The 17,123-nt window shown below is 45.4% G+C and overlaps 1 protein-coding gene across 1 annotated transcript in view; it reads right to left on the bottom strand.

Annotated features, from left to right (window-relative positions):
- The window catches only part of LOC146208810 (protein 5NUC-like), a 62,539-nt gene that overhangs the window by 25,462 nt on the left and 19,954 nt on the right, over positions 1 to 17,123 (bottom strand). Inside the window, exon 2 of the mRNA XM_084596125.1 lies at positions 2,254 to 2,391. Within this exon, the coding sequence (XP_084452251.1) occupies positions 2,254 to 2,391 (138 nt within the window). The remainder of the gene's footprint in view (positions 1 to 2,253; positions 2,392 to 17,123) is intronic.

Here is a 17,123-nt window from a genome sequence, read left to right as displayed (position 1 = left end):
CGGCGTTTCTTCAGAACCTGTTTTTAAACCAAATCGAATGACCATGTGCTAGGACGTTGGCGAACACGTCAAAAACGCCATCCAGTAACAAGGAGACCATACAGTCAGCACTGCCTCAATACGTCTTTAGGCCGTAGTTAAAAAATGAATGCATCCGTATTTTCTTGCCTGCATTGCAACCTGCCCCTAAATGAACTACCCTATTGCCATACCCTTTTACTGGCAGTTCTTCCCGACAGCCAGACATGCTCTTTACAAGATTATTTTATTCTTTGCCTATTTGTTCTTTGACGTATCAGAATACCAACCTCTCCCCGTTTCTTCTGCACAGCTGTTCTCTTGCACTCTTCCCAGACGTAGCCATCAATGAACAATAAATTGTCTAGATTCCTGAGATAAGTATCTCGCACAGAGTGCCCTCTAGCATTATCATTGAACTGTTGTTCTAACACTTGCTTGTTAATGTAACCGATTCTGGTGTTAATGGTTTTTTTTTTGTAATTTTCTTCCCGAACCTCCCAGTGGCCATTCTGCAGGATCTGTCCCCCCCAATATTACGATTTTTTCTTCACTTCCACCAACCCCTGCACACTGAGCCTCCGTGGAGCCCCAGAAAAGCGGCAGGGTTTTATTCGCGGCTACGCCCAAACATCGAACGACAGCTCTGGTGGACAAAGGCAGGGTCAAAATCCTTATTGCACAATATTACTGTGTACAGGCTGACGGAGCGCGGGCAGAAAAGAAGCCCAACAGCGGCCTTATAGCGAGAACGTTCCAGCTGAAATACTGCAAAAAGTTTGTGTCTGAAAACACGGAGGTTTCGAGTCCAGTGTTTTCTGAAAGTGAAAGAAACGCTAGAGCAGAGCCCAGAAATAGAAAGCGAGACAGAGAGCGTTTACGGCGTTTGTTGATGCTGGCGTCGGTGAAACCGGCGCTCTAGATGCACAGCGGGACGGGGCTGCAAAGATTGGGTGATCCCACAAGCGAGCGGTGCGAAGCTGGAACGAGTCGAACTACTGCAGTGAACCGCCCGGCACACCGACGCCGACGCTTCGTCTCTTCCCTACTTCCTCTGCAGTACATGGCGCTAAAGTGATTACGTCGCTATGCAGGCGTATCAAGACCAGTCAAGGTCAAGGATTGCACCGACACGCAGATCGACTTCTGCGTCCAGTATAACTACGAAGAAAGCTACTAACCACTCCGCCAGGCGTGAGCCGAACACGGCTTCTACCTTTCCACTTTAAGTGGACGCCATCTCGTTCAAACGATCTTCTACCGCCAGCTCCACGAACTTCTCTCTGTTGTTCCTTCGCTCACAAGGCATCCCCGCCCCGTGGTATCCGCGTGGTGGGGATGCGTGGTAAAACAAATAAATAAAAACTTTCCTACCAGAATTATTCATCGGTCAGCAAGGTTGTGTCTTTCGTAGTTTCTATTATAGGACAATTTCACAACATTCTCAGCCTTCAGATACGTACATACAAAAGGATATCAAGTATTAGCTTTCATATCTCCCAAGCAATACGTTACTCGCTGAGGACAAATGACATTTTCATCTTCCTTTGGTAACTTCATTGTAGGCGTATATACATTAATGTTTTTCAGTGCCAGAACAGCCTTACCGAAACTTGGCCGAGCGTAATGAATCTGCAGCAGTCAGAGGTTTTGCGTTCAGCTGAGTCCACCAATGGCAATAAACGCGCGCGCTGACTACGATCTGCCAGACGACATCGGTATCCGCTGTTGCGAAAACTCTGCATCATCATCACTAGGATGCATTTTTGCTTGCCGTTGTTCTAACTTCGTCTTTTGCCCTCCGTCTCCACTCTCTGGAAGATAATTAAGCAGTTTTTTCTTTTCTACAGTGCGATTCCGACCGTCAGCCTGAAGAACAAATAATTGCTCCTCGGTTCCTCTGGGAAGGAATCTCATGAAAAACCTTACGGAGGATGTGCGCAGGTTCAGCGTCTTCCAACAAACCATGAATCAGTCAAACAATGCTTCCTTGCTATGGCTCATCACTGCAACGCAATTCAGAACGCTGCATTACACCCTGCCCTCGTCATCGAACCTCGTCCTTTAATTCTTTTATGGAGCGCACACGCATAGTGCTGTAAAAAAGCCTCCAGGGGCTATTAACGTGACCAAACCCCGCCTATCGGGGCTGTCCCAACCCCATCAATGTCAAGGCTGCGTCAAGAACAGCGCCTAGTGCAGCTTAGATTCATCTGATCTGCATTCTCTTCTTACCATGGCGTCGTGTCCCAGGTAGTTGACGGCGTCGACAACGACCGGGGGCCCCAGGACGTAGAACCAGATGCTGCCCTGGTAGTAGTCGCCAGCGTTCAGGAAGAGCACATTGGCCCCAGACGCCAGGGTGCGGTTTACCTGCGTACAGTGGATAACTGGGTATGTCGTAACCAGGCAAAGTAGGGCTGGGAACACTTTTAGATTGTCCCATATTTCACTCTTTCATCGAGAATGGGTGCAGTGTGCAAATAATGCCCTATAAAGGCGTCGATATACTCCCTCTGTTACTAAGCTTTCGAAAAAATTATCCACAGCCAAGCAAAAAATAAAACCGCCCAATATCCAGCTTTGAATCAGGTCCACTATATTCTAAGATTTTTTTTCTTTACCTCCAAAACGCTACTTCTCTATTACTGTCGCATTATTTTCCTTTATTAATAGCAAAATCAGCCGGAAAGGAAACACTTAAACATACGCATACCTCAATATTCACAAGTCGCCAAATATAGCTCCTAATATCTCCTCACTTCACCGTTAAAACATCACAATCCTGCGATGTCCGCACGTGCCTCAAAGCAGCATAGGCATGGAGAAACTAACGTCGCTACTCCAGAGCCCATATATATGCCGCATTTCAATGCGAAATCATTTATTGCCTCATGAATGGGGTTGTCAGGCCATGGCAGCAAAGCCTGTCACCGGAGTGTGCCCTTGACCGCGTCCACACCTGGACTCGAACCACCATCATTCCGCGTCTCGGCTGAGGGCGCTAACCAATACCTTATGCCGACTTTCTGAGACAGGGACCATATTTCTCCTGGTATAGTGTAAAGACGCTATAGCACAATTTCAGAAATAAATATACAAACAGAAAAAGAAAATAGCAACAAATTCAATTAAATTGCACAAATTTTGAAAATTAAAAATGCTTGCTTATAGAAAATGACGACGCGTGCACCGTGTAAGACCATGATAGACGAATGAAAGGTGGTGGCCTTCGTGAAGTTGAAGAAATGTATTGTCGTGACGCTTCTATGTATGTAATCGTGAGTTAATAAAGGCTAGCTTACGATGCAGCTTAGCTTCCCTCATTTGTGCCCATAGTTAAAACAGTTAGGTAAATCAGGCCCCGCCGTGGTGATGCAATGGTTAGGGCACTTGACTACTGTGCCCAAGGATGTGGGATCGAATTCCGGCCGCGGCAGCCGCTTCTCGATGGAGGCAAAAAGCCAGGCACCGTGTGCAGAGCGATGTTAGTGCACATTAAAGAACCCCACGTGGCTCAAGTTCCCGAAGCCTTCCACTACATCGTCTCTCATACCCGGAGTCGCTTTGGGACGTAAAGACCCCACAAACCACACAAAACCAATTAAATCACTCAACCCATGTAATTCTTATCCGCGTGCTTACCAAATTATCTTGAAGGTCCCTTATATTTATAAATGTGCCCGAAAAAATAAGCCACAGAATGCATTTACATGACGCGCGGTGAAAGACTAGGCTAACGACGACAGGTCCAGAACGATGTTATGATAAGGTGGTTGAGAATGCCGTAACCTTTCAGTTAACGTAAAACTTGACAGTAGAAATTAGTGTCAAGTAAAGTTGGCTGAACAGTTACGGTGCCCTTTTTCCACCTCATCTGAGCATCGTTCTGTCTCCCATAGTCTTCGCCCTTGTTCTTCGTCCAAAAGGTGAAAAAAAAAAAATCAATTTCCCGCCAATAATACGCCCTTGTGACGTCATGACTTTTCTTGACGCCCCAACTTCACGTGTTTGCTTTGCGTCAAAGTTCGCAGGGCTCGCCAAGAAACTAAATCCTCGCTCAGAGTCGACACACAGACTACTATGAGAGTTTCGGTACCACGGGATCCTTCTACCATGGCAGATGCAGAATGACGAAGTGAAGTCGCTAAAACAAGTTAAAATATTATTACAGACGTGACATGTTTTTCTTAATAAAAAAACGTAAACTGTATTCATTTGGCGCATAAATATTATATTTACTTTCTAGTTGTTCGGTGTAATCTTATATTTTATATCTTATATCTTATTTTAGTGTTCTGTATACCCCTGTGTTCAGTTTTTCCAACTCCTGTAACAGCCTTTAAAGAAGCTAACAGCATGGTCAAATAAATAAATAAATTAAGTGGTTTAATATTTGGCATCACAGTTCGCAAGGGCCCTTCTCATCGTTCATCATCATCATCATCATCATTTAATTGACGCCGCTGGCAATAGGCTTCTGCACGCGTTTCGTTCCTAGTAACGCAACTTGTTGCATCGACCTTTGGTCAAATGACGTGCTCGTCAAAGCTCAATTTATTGTCTGCGAAGGAAAATCCCGTCAAAGGCGATGCAACAACCCGTAACAACGTGGAAGTCGACGAGCGCAGTCGCAATCATCGGAGATATATCCTGATGCATCTTTGCGTGACAAATAAACTGATAAAGCCGCGACCAGCTTGAGTGTGCACAAACATGAGATATATTCGCGGTATTGCCTATATCATTCAGGGTATTACCAGCAAATTAATAAAAGCCGCATGTCTGCGGCCCTTCTATTAATAAGGACAGCTCCCTGACTCTGTTTGCTGCTCCTTAGGTAGCCGCCACCCTCGTCTGGGCAAGAAACGTTTTAAATTTTTTCTTCTTTTTGCTTTAGCAATCAAGCAGTAATCGCTTAGCGCGTGACGTATTCTTCGATATTATCTGGAATCGGCGCTACGAAGCTACAAGTGGCTTCGGTAATGTGTTTGCTGCTGAGGCAGACACAGACCCCCTAAAGAGTATGTGTAATTACACATTATCAAAGAGATGCTCCAGTATGTGCAGTCTCCCTCTAATTTAATTTTTTTTTTTTCGTTTCTTTTCTGAGACTCCAAACAAGGTAAGCAAAGGAAGGACACGGCAAGTAATAAAGCCAGTTTGGATCAAATGCTCGATGTCTCTATTATATTTCCTAGCTTTAGTGTCGAAATCTGTGTTATGACGAAATATGGCAGCCCCCTTAGCGTGCTTTTAATATCTTAAATAAACTTCCTAGATAACTGCAAAATCTTCACTGGAGAAGTGCGAATACCTGAGCATTGCCGCTGCGCACGGTATATCTATCGCGTGCCACTTGTAGAGCTTAGCGAACTCGAGACTCGTGCCGTACAGTGGAAATTTCCTTTCCATGGCGCGCTTTGCCTCCAGTGTTCATTCAAGTGTGGGATTGGCTGCACGGCGTCGCTTCTGTCGCGTCGCGTTCTCATAACGACGTGATATCCTCACGTTCCCTACTTGATATCCTCACGTTCCCTACTTCGTGGTCGCCACACCTATGTTGCTGTGGAGACAGATGGAACACTACACAGGGAGAATTAAGTTATGTATCTTCCGTGCCTGGTGTGCCATGGTAGTTTAGCATTCAAGGAGTTTGATTCCCAGTGGAGGGCGATTTTTTCATAAAGGCTAAATCAAACTGATGACATCACATCTGGCTACACATTTTGTGGACAGATTTTGCGGACACTGACGGTGTCAAATAGCCAAGTTAGGCTCTCACCTTAAATGGGTATGCCTGACGTGTGGTTTTCGAGAATTTCATTGATGGATGTAAAGAATCGCTTCGTTTGTGACCACAGTAGCATGGTGAGGTCTAGGCAATGAACTACCTCTGAAAATGGCAATGTCATCGATGCTTGCCCATTATGTTGAATAAACGCAAATTCATTTCAAACATTCTTTATTGGCTTCTAGAAGAAACGAATGCTTCATATGCATTATCAACAGGCTGAGTGCTTTGACCTTGCTCCTATTATTTCGAAGCAGTGACCAATCATTTTTTCAGATTTTTTATCTGTTTAGGGATAGAAATTAACAGCGATTCTGTCAAGCCTGGGTTTTATCGGAGAACATTCCGCTCCCTCTCAATTGCTGCCCTCAGTGTGTCTGCTTCAATGTTCCTCAAATTTGAACGAGCGAACTGTGCCTTCATTAGGCCCCAAACATTTTCGATGATGTTCAGGTAGGAACTTCTTGGTTTTAAGATGAGCTATGCAATGCCAGAGGTGTTTAAAATGCCTTGCGCAGAGGACGCAATGTGAACCGGGCAGCCGTCATGTTGGAAAATAAACACCTGTCAGGAAAAGGTCCGTTAACGGCGATAGGAAGAGCAGTGTCAGCAATCTCGTATATTTCGGCAGTAAGCCTTACGCGGAAGCGTAAGAGGGGAAAGAACTCCAAACGCTTCCTACGATGTTAACTGGTCAAAAGCGGCTTTCCCGCTTCCACGCGGCTCTTCCGACCGGCCGCATTTAGTCTTTTCCGGAGAGACGAAAGGCATAGGCGGAACCGAAGTTCTTCTTGGATTTTCTTAACAGTCTTGAAAGGATCATTGACGACGGCAGCTGTTATCAGAGCGTCTTTCTCCGCCGTTGGCCTCCTTTCATGCGGGGCGTCTTCAAACGAGTTGTCTCGGTTAAAATCTCGAAGAATGCGGTTGACTCTCTTCTGACGACGGCACACCTTTCCGGAAATCTCTCGCTGGGACATAAACTTTCACAGTGAAACAATTTCGATGCGCTCGTTTAGCTTAAGTCGTCGAGGCACTGTTGTTGCGACAAAATGTCTGGGATGGAATCGATCATTGCTTTAGTTATATGTACCTATAATACCCTTCTGAAAATATCGTGTGCAATATTTCAGTGGGGGACAAAGTATGACAAGGCGACATTGTGGTGATGCTCCTCTATAGCAGCCGGAGCATGTAGCCTACCTGATTGCACCATGTGCCGTGTTGCATAAATTATTTGAATGTATTCGTGCCTACCGAATAAGAGGGTGCTGCTAGCATGGACAAAAAAGGGTCACACCTGCGTAACACTTACTTGGAAGTGAGATCACTAGTGCCATTTATACCTCCAGAGAAAAACCATGCAGAATCATGTTGTGACCCTGTTCCAGAGAACCCGCCACTAGAGGCTGGCACACCTATACATGGTGCGACAACAGCTGCGGCGCTAATCCTACCAGCAGCCGGCCTTGATATATCACATGTAGCTGACCAACTCGTCACAGGTAGCCAAGTACCAGCTTCTTTATATTTATGTCTGCACCAAGAAACCTGCCGTGGTGAAGAAGCATCTTCTCGAGTCATAACATGCGTTGAAACACCTCATCCACCAAATCAAATTAGTATTCGTACACTCCCCTTCATTGTTGCTCACAACAGTGCGAGTTGGTGGTTGTATGTGTGTTCATGTGTTTGAATACACAAATAAGGTGTTTCACAACAATGCAGCAATCGCGATGCTTGTCGTAACGGGAAAACAGGGTTTTTTAGCAGCTTGTGTGTCCAAAGCGCACTTTTATTTTGCTGCAGCATTTCACACACTTGCATATGCGGCAGCGAGCACAACTGCCTGCAATAGTATCGGAAGTGATTTCTATAACCCTTAACACGCGTGCTGCGCAACTGTGCTACACAGAAGCAGAGGCGACACAAAACAATAATTGTTTAATGACTGTAAACTTGCACGGTAGTTATCACAGGTTTTACACGTTTCAGAAGGAGGAAAGCAAGTATATTCCATGATAGTGCAGAAAAATGACGCAATTAGTGGTATGTATAATGTTTGCACAATGCAGTCCCCATAAGAAGCTTATCGGGACTACAGGCCTGCAAATACTTTTAGGGTGCACAGAACAAATCACAGAGGGTTTAAATTTGGTGAGTGAGATTAGTGGCTTTTACTAATACTAAATAGAGCAGCATATCAAGAATAAGGCTCAAAAATAGAATGAATACGTGTATCACGAGTTTTATTGCTTACATTGACAGTAACAGAAGTATAAAATCCGCGTATGGTACACAAACAGGTGTGAACATCAACGATGCATCTGGAAAACGGTGTGTTTGTAGGGGGCATCGCTCATAAGGGAAACAACGCAGTAATGGAGAACACCGAAAAGACTACAACGCACACTACAATCTACGTTACATCAAAAGCCCTGCCGCAGTGCCACAGTGGGTGGACCGTTCTGCTAATACAGTGAATGAAGGCTTCGTGTTCAGTGCCGGCAAGAGCGGCAGCATTCCCATGGTCGTGTTCGTTCCTAACTACCCGACTGCATATAGGCAGATGATAATGCGGCCGCACAATTTCATTTTGGCCCACACTATATGCTTCATGGTCGCCTTGTATTTCCCAAAGAAAACCAAATAGAACCACACATTACATGCCTGCACGCGGCCATTTTGAGTGCTTTTGTGATCGATATATGCGCCGACAGAAAGCACTCAACTCCGCATGTCTTCGTCGGCTTTCGTACCGACCGCTCCATGAAAGTTTATCTCTGCAAACTCTTCGCCCCAACTGCCTCAAATCAAGTTTTTCGCGCAATCACAACACTCACACAGTACCGCGATTTGGACGAGGCGTGAAAAAGCAGCACCTGGCCATTGAGTGCTGTTTACTTTTAGGCCGCTATGTGCACGCTTTGACACTGTCAGCATACCTTCGCGCTAAAATTCTGAACGCTCTTGTTCGCATCATGTTATAGATTTTAAAACATGGCTTGTACGCAAAATAAAATATTACACATTTCATTTATTGAGTATTTTTTGCGCCGGTTTACAAAAAGAAGACAGCCCTTTGTCGGGCTCACGCCACAGACGTGACACTAGGCAATACAGTGAACTGATGCGACCGGAGCGGAGCTATGACTGTTCATTGGATGATTTCGTAGTCCGTCACAATTGACCACTGAAGGTTGCGCATGGTCATGTCATTTTGACGTCACGCTCACAAAAATTCGGTCCCAGGAGTTTAGCGAAGGTTTGTCACAGGAGCAGGTGCTAAGCGTGCATTTGTGGCTCTCACTCTCTTCAATGTCGGCGCTACACAACGGAGGCTGGCATGGGAACTGAGGCACCACAAATCATCTGCCTAATATTGGGAACATGATGGCAATGTCAGGCGCTATAGGATAGTACCAACACACTCCAATAATTGGCAATGGTTAACTCTGGCTGAGAGGCCGCTACGCAAACAATATAGGAAGGTCAGCGTAGAAGGAGAAGGCTATAGCGAGACCAGACTAATGCGCAACTAGATTCTTGTTACCCTGGGAAATCGTTAGAACAGTGAAGGAAGGAGACAATGTCAGAAGTATCGGAATCTCCTTCTGCGGCCGTTCAAAAGATGGGTTTACTTAAGCTCAACGGAGTCAGCAACGGACCTGTAATGTTTTGCAGCTCCCCCTCAATATACCTAAGCGAAACATTTACTAACGTCTTATAACCCGTTTAAAGGAGCAATGAAAGGGTCATTCGATGTATTTGAGTTTTATAATTGTGCGAATAATATACAAGTCACCGATTTTACTCGCGAAGCGCCTAGCGCGCGGCGGATATTACAAAAAACGCTATAGAAATCGGAATCGGCAAAAATCTTCCCACTGAGAGCGACCGCCATTTTGAAATGCTCGTGTTACGTCTCAACAGAACAGGCGGCGGACCGTCGTCTGCAATGCAGGCTGCAATATCAAAGCACACACCTCTTTTTCTTTTGTGGGCGATTGACACAGTGCTCGTCCCTCATACAGAAGTGTTTGATAAGGATGTGACTGCACAAAAGCGATATAGAGTAAGTATGTTTTCTTAAGCATAATGCATGCGGTCACAGTGCGGTTCGGTTTCTTATATCTTATCGACGCACTGCTCTTTCGCATTACACCGGCGACGACGCCAGCGCCACCAACAGTCGTCTATCGCGGTAGTGGGAGGTTTTCAACCCGCGACGCCAACATAATTGATTAGCGAATGGTGGCCCGATTTGTTTTGGTCAGATCGGAGGCCGAGCGAGAACACATCTGGTGAGTTAAGCCTCAACAGCTGCACTTGTCTGTAGCTTAACCATGTTAGAAAAAAGAAAACATGCAGCTACACTTAAAATGTTCCCCCTTCTCATCAAGAATGACCTTGGCCAGAAGTGTTAGTCGGCGCCGAACTGCCGGCCCGTTCCGCGGCGAGTAGGCCTAGCGCGAGTGCGCGGGGTTCGGGTCTACTGTTTCGGCGATTACGGAGCGTACATTCACAAGTTTTAGCGGTTGCTTGTGGCTATCGAGTGTAGTTTTGGTAGTAGTAACCCCAAATCGACAATTGCTCACATCACAAAGCGCGTGCACATCGAGCGAGAAGTGTCGATGTGACCCTGTTTGGCGAGCAAAACTGAGTGTAGCCGACAGCTGTCGGTGCCGCTTGTGGTTACCCAGCGCAGGCAGCCCACGAAACAGAGAACGTCTAATAAACTTCTGTAAACAGCTGCAGAAGTTTACAAAAACGCATAGCTTTAGATTAAAACATCTCAAAGACGTAGTTTCCACAACAACTTATTTAAAACATCTCTAGTGCAACGTTTCTTCAGAAACGTCTAAAAAAGGTTTAATCAGAAACCTTTGAAGAAAATTTGATAAGAAACCTCTCGAAGAAGTTTCATTAGAAGATTTTTCAAGCAATGTCTTATGTCTACTTGAAAACGACCCATATTTGCCCTTTCGCTGTTCGGAATGTCAAATCATAGCAAACGTTTTAGGCCACAGTTTATTCGAGCCACCAGTACGTACAACAGCCACGGAACATGAATTGTTATAGTTCTGCAATACTCCGATATTTGTGCTTGAGTATTTAATCAGCAGAGCGCAGGTGCAAACACCACTCCAACTCTGACAGCGCTGGCCCGAAATCGCCGTAATCAAGGTCCATATCGATGCCTCATAACCTGCCGCTCGTGAAACAGCACATACGCTGGATGCTGGTCTTGACGGACAAGGGCAGTTACGCGAATGATGACATTTGTAGGGAGCGAACGTCTCATGTTCTTGCTTGTCTGGGTGACCTCGGCGCCAACGCGCTGACGCTCGTTACATTAGAATGTTGCCGCTGACGAAGTAACGGTTGCCCTAGTTGGCCCAGCTTGCTCGCGTGCGCTTACTTCGCAGTTTGCGATTAGCTGCAACTTTCTGCTTGATGTCGCTCCCTTCGGTGGCGATAGAATGTACTCTTCATGTCAACATTTTTCAACCAAATTCATTGAATATTGAGCCTTATACATTGTAAATGATTAAATTTAAACAGCGATATAAACTGTAGTTTACTGTTTATTTCATCTATCATGTTTTTTAAATTTTGTACATCTCCATTATTTTTTATTATTTATTTATAGATACTGTAAGCCTTTACAGGCTCTTACAGGAGTGGGTCACAAGGTAAACAATCAAGAATGAAATAACAGCGAAAAACAGAGCAAAGAACGAAATGGAACTGTATCTCAAAATAACAGCTTGAGGAGCAAGTTGGTGCTGCATAATACCCAGAAATGTAGCGCAACAAACACAATCACATGCGAAAAGACACAACACACGCGCACACTACCAACTTTAATATGGATCTGAACACACACTTCCTCTTTACCACTCTTCTTCTTCTACACCCAAGTACATCTTCTCATCATCCTCTTCTTTGCCAAGGACATACTAGCACTTTCTTCCCCGCAGAACATAAACAGCGTCCAAGCATGACAGTCACCAATTCTACACTCACATACATCTCCAGCAGCTAGCTGCTGGGCAAAGAAGAGGTATGTGGATGGATGGATGGATGGATGGATGGATGGATGGATGGATGGATGGACGGACGGACGGACGGACGGACGGACGGACGGACGGACGGACGGACGGACGGACGGACGGACGGATGGATGGACGGATGGATGGATGGATGGATGGATGGATGGATGGATGGATGGATGGATGGATGGATGGATGGATGGATGGATGGATGGATGGATGGATGGATGGATGGATGGATGGATGGATGGATGGATGGATGGACGGGTGTGTGGGTAGATGGATGGATGGATGGATGGATGGATGGATGGATGGATGGATGGATGGATGGATGGATGGATGGATGGATGGATGGATGGATGGATGGATGGATGGATGGGTGGATGGATGGATGGATGGATGGATGGATGGATGGATGGATGGATGGATGGATGGATGGATGGATGGATGGATGGATGGATGGATGGATAGATGGAGTGCTATTCATGATACCATCCAGGCATCATGAATAGCACTGCTGAAAATCTGTTTTCGCGCTCACTTCATTTTTACGTCACCACAAAGAAACCTTTTCGACAGACGGCAATTTCGCGCCACAGGTTTGAAACACGTGACTTTTTGACAGCCAATCAGAGAAAGAACAATTCGTTGAACGGCGGTCATGTGTGTCAAAAATAGGACCCCAGGTAGCTCTCCGGCGGCGGTCTAGGTTCATGATAATTAGCGCGCTCATGGTGGGGGGATTACAGCACTGCTCTCAATCTAGGTAAGAGTAAGAATTACTCAATGGGGTCGACGTCCCCATCGCCACTCTTTTCCATCGTTCAGTTCACAGTGCTTATCAGCGTGATCATGTTTTGGTGCATTCTAGTCGTATAACGAGTAATAACCGTACCGTGCTACTGTTCTGCCTGCCGTCTGCACGGCGAGCTGCGTGTGTGTGCGCGCGTGCAACAGATCAAAACAAGTGACGCAGGCGCAGTCAAGCGAGAATACGGTGCAGTCGGGTGAATGAAACAGAACTAACCAAGCTGAAATACTAACTTTATGCGATAACGTCTGATATATTCAAGAGCAAAAATACAGTTATTGAAGAAAAAGTTTATTTAGCTACTCGGAACTAAAGCGCATTGGAAACGAGAGTACTCCCCAGACACATGCAGCGAAATCACCGATCTTCTTTCCCTAGAAACTTCCTTAAACCTCATTTGAAAACGGCCCCCTCAAGATAAAGACGGCGATGAGTGAAGGGAGTTGAATGGAGTTCAGCTGTGTCATGTAGTCTGCCTGGGGCATTAAATGCCAAGGTACGCAAGAAGCCCGCAGTACTACGCAATAAATTGCGAAATATGAATACTTTCTTTAGCAAACGGAAACACTGGAAGTGTTCGTGAAAATTACCTGATGAAGAGTCTAAAAAAAATGAAATCGACTTCGCATTGTACGTGCTCTAACCCTGGCATTTCGCAGGATGTAGAGGTGATCATAAAGATGCAACGCATTTACTACAGGATGGTGATGTCTTGAATTATCTTTGATTTAAATAGGAGAAACTATTGAGGAAGAAGCCCGGCAACGATTTAGAGGGGAGAGAGAAAACACGGATGCTCGGGATTTCGTATACTGAGCAGACATTCACTGTTAACGTATTCATGTGCATAAGAAATCTGAGAATCAGACAGCTACTGCAATGGATTTTCCCTTTTTCTTTTGGATTCCCAATTACAAAGGGGAAAAAAAGGGAAAAAAGTCTATGCATACAAATAAAGATATGCTCTAGAACAAACATGTCCCTATGCACGCAAATGGTGCAGTGGCTCGCTGCGGCTGAAAAGCATTGAAACAGTTTCTCTGCCCTGCGAAACACAGCTGCACTTCGCAGACATGTGCAATAGTTGTCTGTGCTGTTTTCGACTTTGCATTAGGCGCAGCATATGCAGTGCTTTCTATGCGTGGCCTTAGTAATTTGGTGCTCAGGAGTCCTTTTTTTAGTTGTCTGTATGAGAGTTGACGCACTGCGCTCCTGACGAGAGATGTCGCCTATGGCATTCTTTTTTGCGCCTCCTTCCCGCTTTTTCTTTTTTTATGACAGGATACCGCATAGGTTTTAACAGCTGGCAACGCGGAGAAAAACAGCAAATTCATACATTGTATATGCTTAAAAATTTCATTTATATTTTGCGAAAGCTTGTCATGGGGGTATAGGAATACGTGCGTTCGATGCCTTTTAACCTCGCCTTGGCGCCTTTATTTTTCTTTTAGATTTTGTGGAAGCCTCGCTGAAACATTCCGCTTTTGTTATGACGAAAATAAGAGTTCCGCTCGAACTTGGGTCATTTCTTCCTTTTTGGTGGCACTCCCTCGAGCTGAATGCTTTTATCTGGCCTCCAGTGACGAAGAGAATAAGCATTGCACTGGCGGTGGATACGCATTCATGGTTGCACATGATAACCGGATACGCGATGCATTCAAATGTTTAAAATGTGGCCAGTTTCTGAATAAAACACAGTTGGTAGCTGAGCGGTTGTCTTCATTCCTATTTCTTTTGCGCTGACGCTTTCCATAATGAATCACAGGAACTGCCAGCTATCTAGCCACCACCGAGATACTAATCGGTGCTTGGCGCATTAGCTATCCTGCTAAACTGACGCAACCATAGGGGGCAGAAACAAAAATGACTGACGCTTAGAACGTGCGGTCCATGTGTACCCAAAGAGGTCCATGTTTCTGGCGTCACGCACACAACGTACGGAAATGCCCTCGCCGTGCCTCCGCGGAGTTCGTATACCATCGGCGCGCAAGTGACGTTTGCTGAAAAGGGAGAGCGGAGGATTGGAAGATAACAGCGCAGTCAAAAAAATCTTTCCCGCGGCGTCCCCATTGAAACAAGGTGCACGGACTCTCAAACAAGGCGTAGTCTATGCTGTCGTGGCAATATATTTCCTTTTATACGGATTTATATGGGGGGGGGGGGGGGGGGGGAAGCCTTTCGGCACGGGGACTCAACAATGTCACCGTACCGACAAATGATTCGCAGGCCAGTAGAAACACGCATTTCGTCTATTACTCTCAGGACGGAGAAAGAAAAATAAAACCTCTATTTATTTATCTTCTGTCAGGTCGCTGTCTCAAGCAGAAAAGTCGGTTCCGACCCAGTTGGAAAATACTGCAGCACATTTTCTGTTGTTACGACGTAATTTTAGTGCAGTTTTTGACAAGAAACTTGTAACAAGGGAACTTTCTATAGGAAGAGCAGAATTTTCTATATTTACAACAGAGAAGTATTACAGAACTACAGAACAAACTACAGAACTGCAGAAAAGTACTATAGAACCGAAAAATCAGACGTTTGCGACATAACCACAGAATAGTTTATCATATTTTTGGCACAATTCTGTAGTTTTTGAGACTAGGGATAGAGTTGCCCCAAAGCACAACGCAAAATAACGCTGGGGTTTGTCAGGACAAGATATTTTCGCGATTTCTGAGCGCCTATTTAGGTGAACCTAGCTCAATTCGAGAAAGAACTCTTGCACTAAAGGTTTATTTTGAGCCCACAGCTCACCTTTTCAAAGCTTTACGCTTGTCACCGCCGCTCTTTCCTTCCTTTTTCTCCCTTTGTTCATCTCCTCACGTGTATGGTAGCCTACTGGGCATCGCATAGTTATCCTCCCTGTATTCTGCTTTTGTTTTGCGTCTGTCTTTTTGTCTTGTATCTAAGAAGAAAGGCCGAAAAGAACGCAGTATGTGTCCTGTGAAAATGCTGCCAAACTTTTTTTGGAATAGCTAGCCCCACCTGGCAAGAGTATTTATGCAGTTCCTATAGGAACATGGCTTGTCGTAAGACGAACTGTTCCCTGCCTCCACGTAGCATAGGTGCATACTTCTTTAGTGCAGTACATATAGCAACAAAATGTGTAGGGGAACGAAGGGTCGTATGACATGCATACGAAGGGAGTCCGCAGCCTACGACAGCAGAGTAATTTCTTCTTTGTTCATGAACGGGAAATATTGGTGTAATCATGGAGATAAATGGTTATAAAGTGTAACAAAAGTAACAATCGGCCCGTAGGATCTCAACCCACGTCCTCCGAAATTCGCGTGTGCTGCTCTTACCAAGCGAGCTAAGGCACAAGTTCAAACTACTACCTTCTACTTTAGTTTTTGTTGTGAAAGCAACGCTACTCCAGCCAGCTCGGCTCGTCGCGTATAATCGTATGCAGTAGGCACAAATGGCAGGCGCAATAAAACCGTGGCAGGAGCTGCCAACTTGGGTCTCTCGTCTCACCTAGGACGGTTATGTCAGAATTAGCCTGCCAGGACCCTGGTGTTCACGTTACCGCTATAGGCCACTAAGGCACGTCCATACGGCTTGGTTAAAGCGGGGCTTAATATGTGGGCTGGTAGCCTACGCTATCGCGTCATACTCTTAAATGCGGAGCTTAAGTGTCCCCCATATTTAGATGCAATAAAAGCCTTTCCCACGACCACCTAAAACGCTGGAGAACTTTAGACTTGACAAGTACAGACAAGTTTAGACTTCGTTTTACACAGAGCCTCGGCAGGTACACAGCAAGTCGTCAGCAGAGTGGAAACCAAGTCCCACTACTTCACTGATCATCGCAGCGTCATCATTGGTACAAAGAATAAAAACTTAGTCTTTACCTGAGCAGTTTGTCTTGTCTATACAATAGAGCTAAACCAAATGCTTAACCACAAGCTACAACCACAAGCGTAACCATGCAGCCGTTGCTTTCGCAATTCAGCTAGGGTTAACCAGGGCTAAACCACAGCCAAATTTATTATTTGTGTTTTGTGTCAACTATCTTGTCCAATAGCCCAATGTTGTTTATAGCGGTGGGCGTGTAACATCCTGCATTGCGGCGAGTATCACTTGGAAGGTAATAAAACGGAGAGAGAGAAAGATGTGTAATAACCACGGTGCTATACACCGTGGTAACAACCCTCGTACGCTGCCTACAATAGGCTGTCAACGCTTTTTCGTCGCTGCTATGCGCATTCGCTGTCCTTTCTCTTTATCTACATCCTTTCTTCTACCGCCCTGTTCCCTCAAGCTGGCAGGCAGTAGGAATCACTTGGGTAACTTTATTATACACTGAAACGAACGACCACGTAGCACACATCACCGATGCGATTCAGCGGCACGTACTAAGAGAGCTTACATGCGCCAAGATGAAATATGCCCCTGACATGCACAGCAGTCTAGAACGACGGCGGTCCCTTCCTTACGTAAA

The sequence above is a fragment of the Amblyomma maculatum genome, chromosome 1, assembly GCF_055883805.1.
Source record: "Amblyomma maculatum isolate TAMU_Amacu chromosome 1, ASM5588380v1, whole genome shotgun sequence".
NCBI lineage: Eukaryota > Metazoa > Arthropoda > Arachnida > Ixodida > Ixodidae > Amblyomma > Amblyomma maculatum.
The sequence above is the reverse complement of the archived record's forward strand: the minus strand, read 5'-3'. Positions and strand labels throughout refer to the sequence as shown.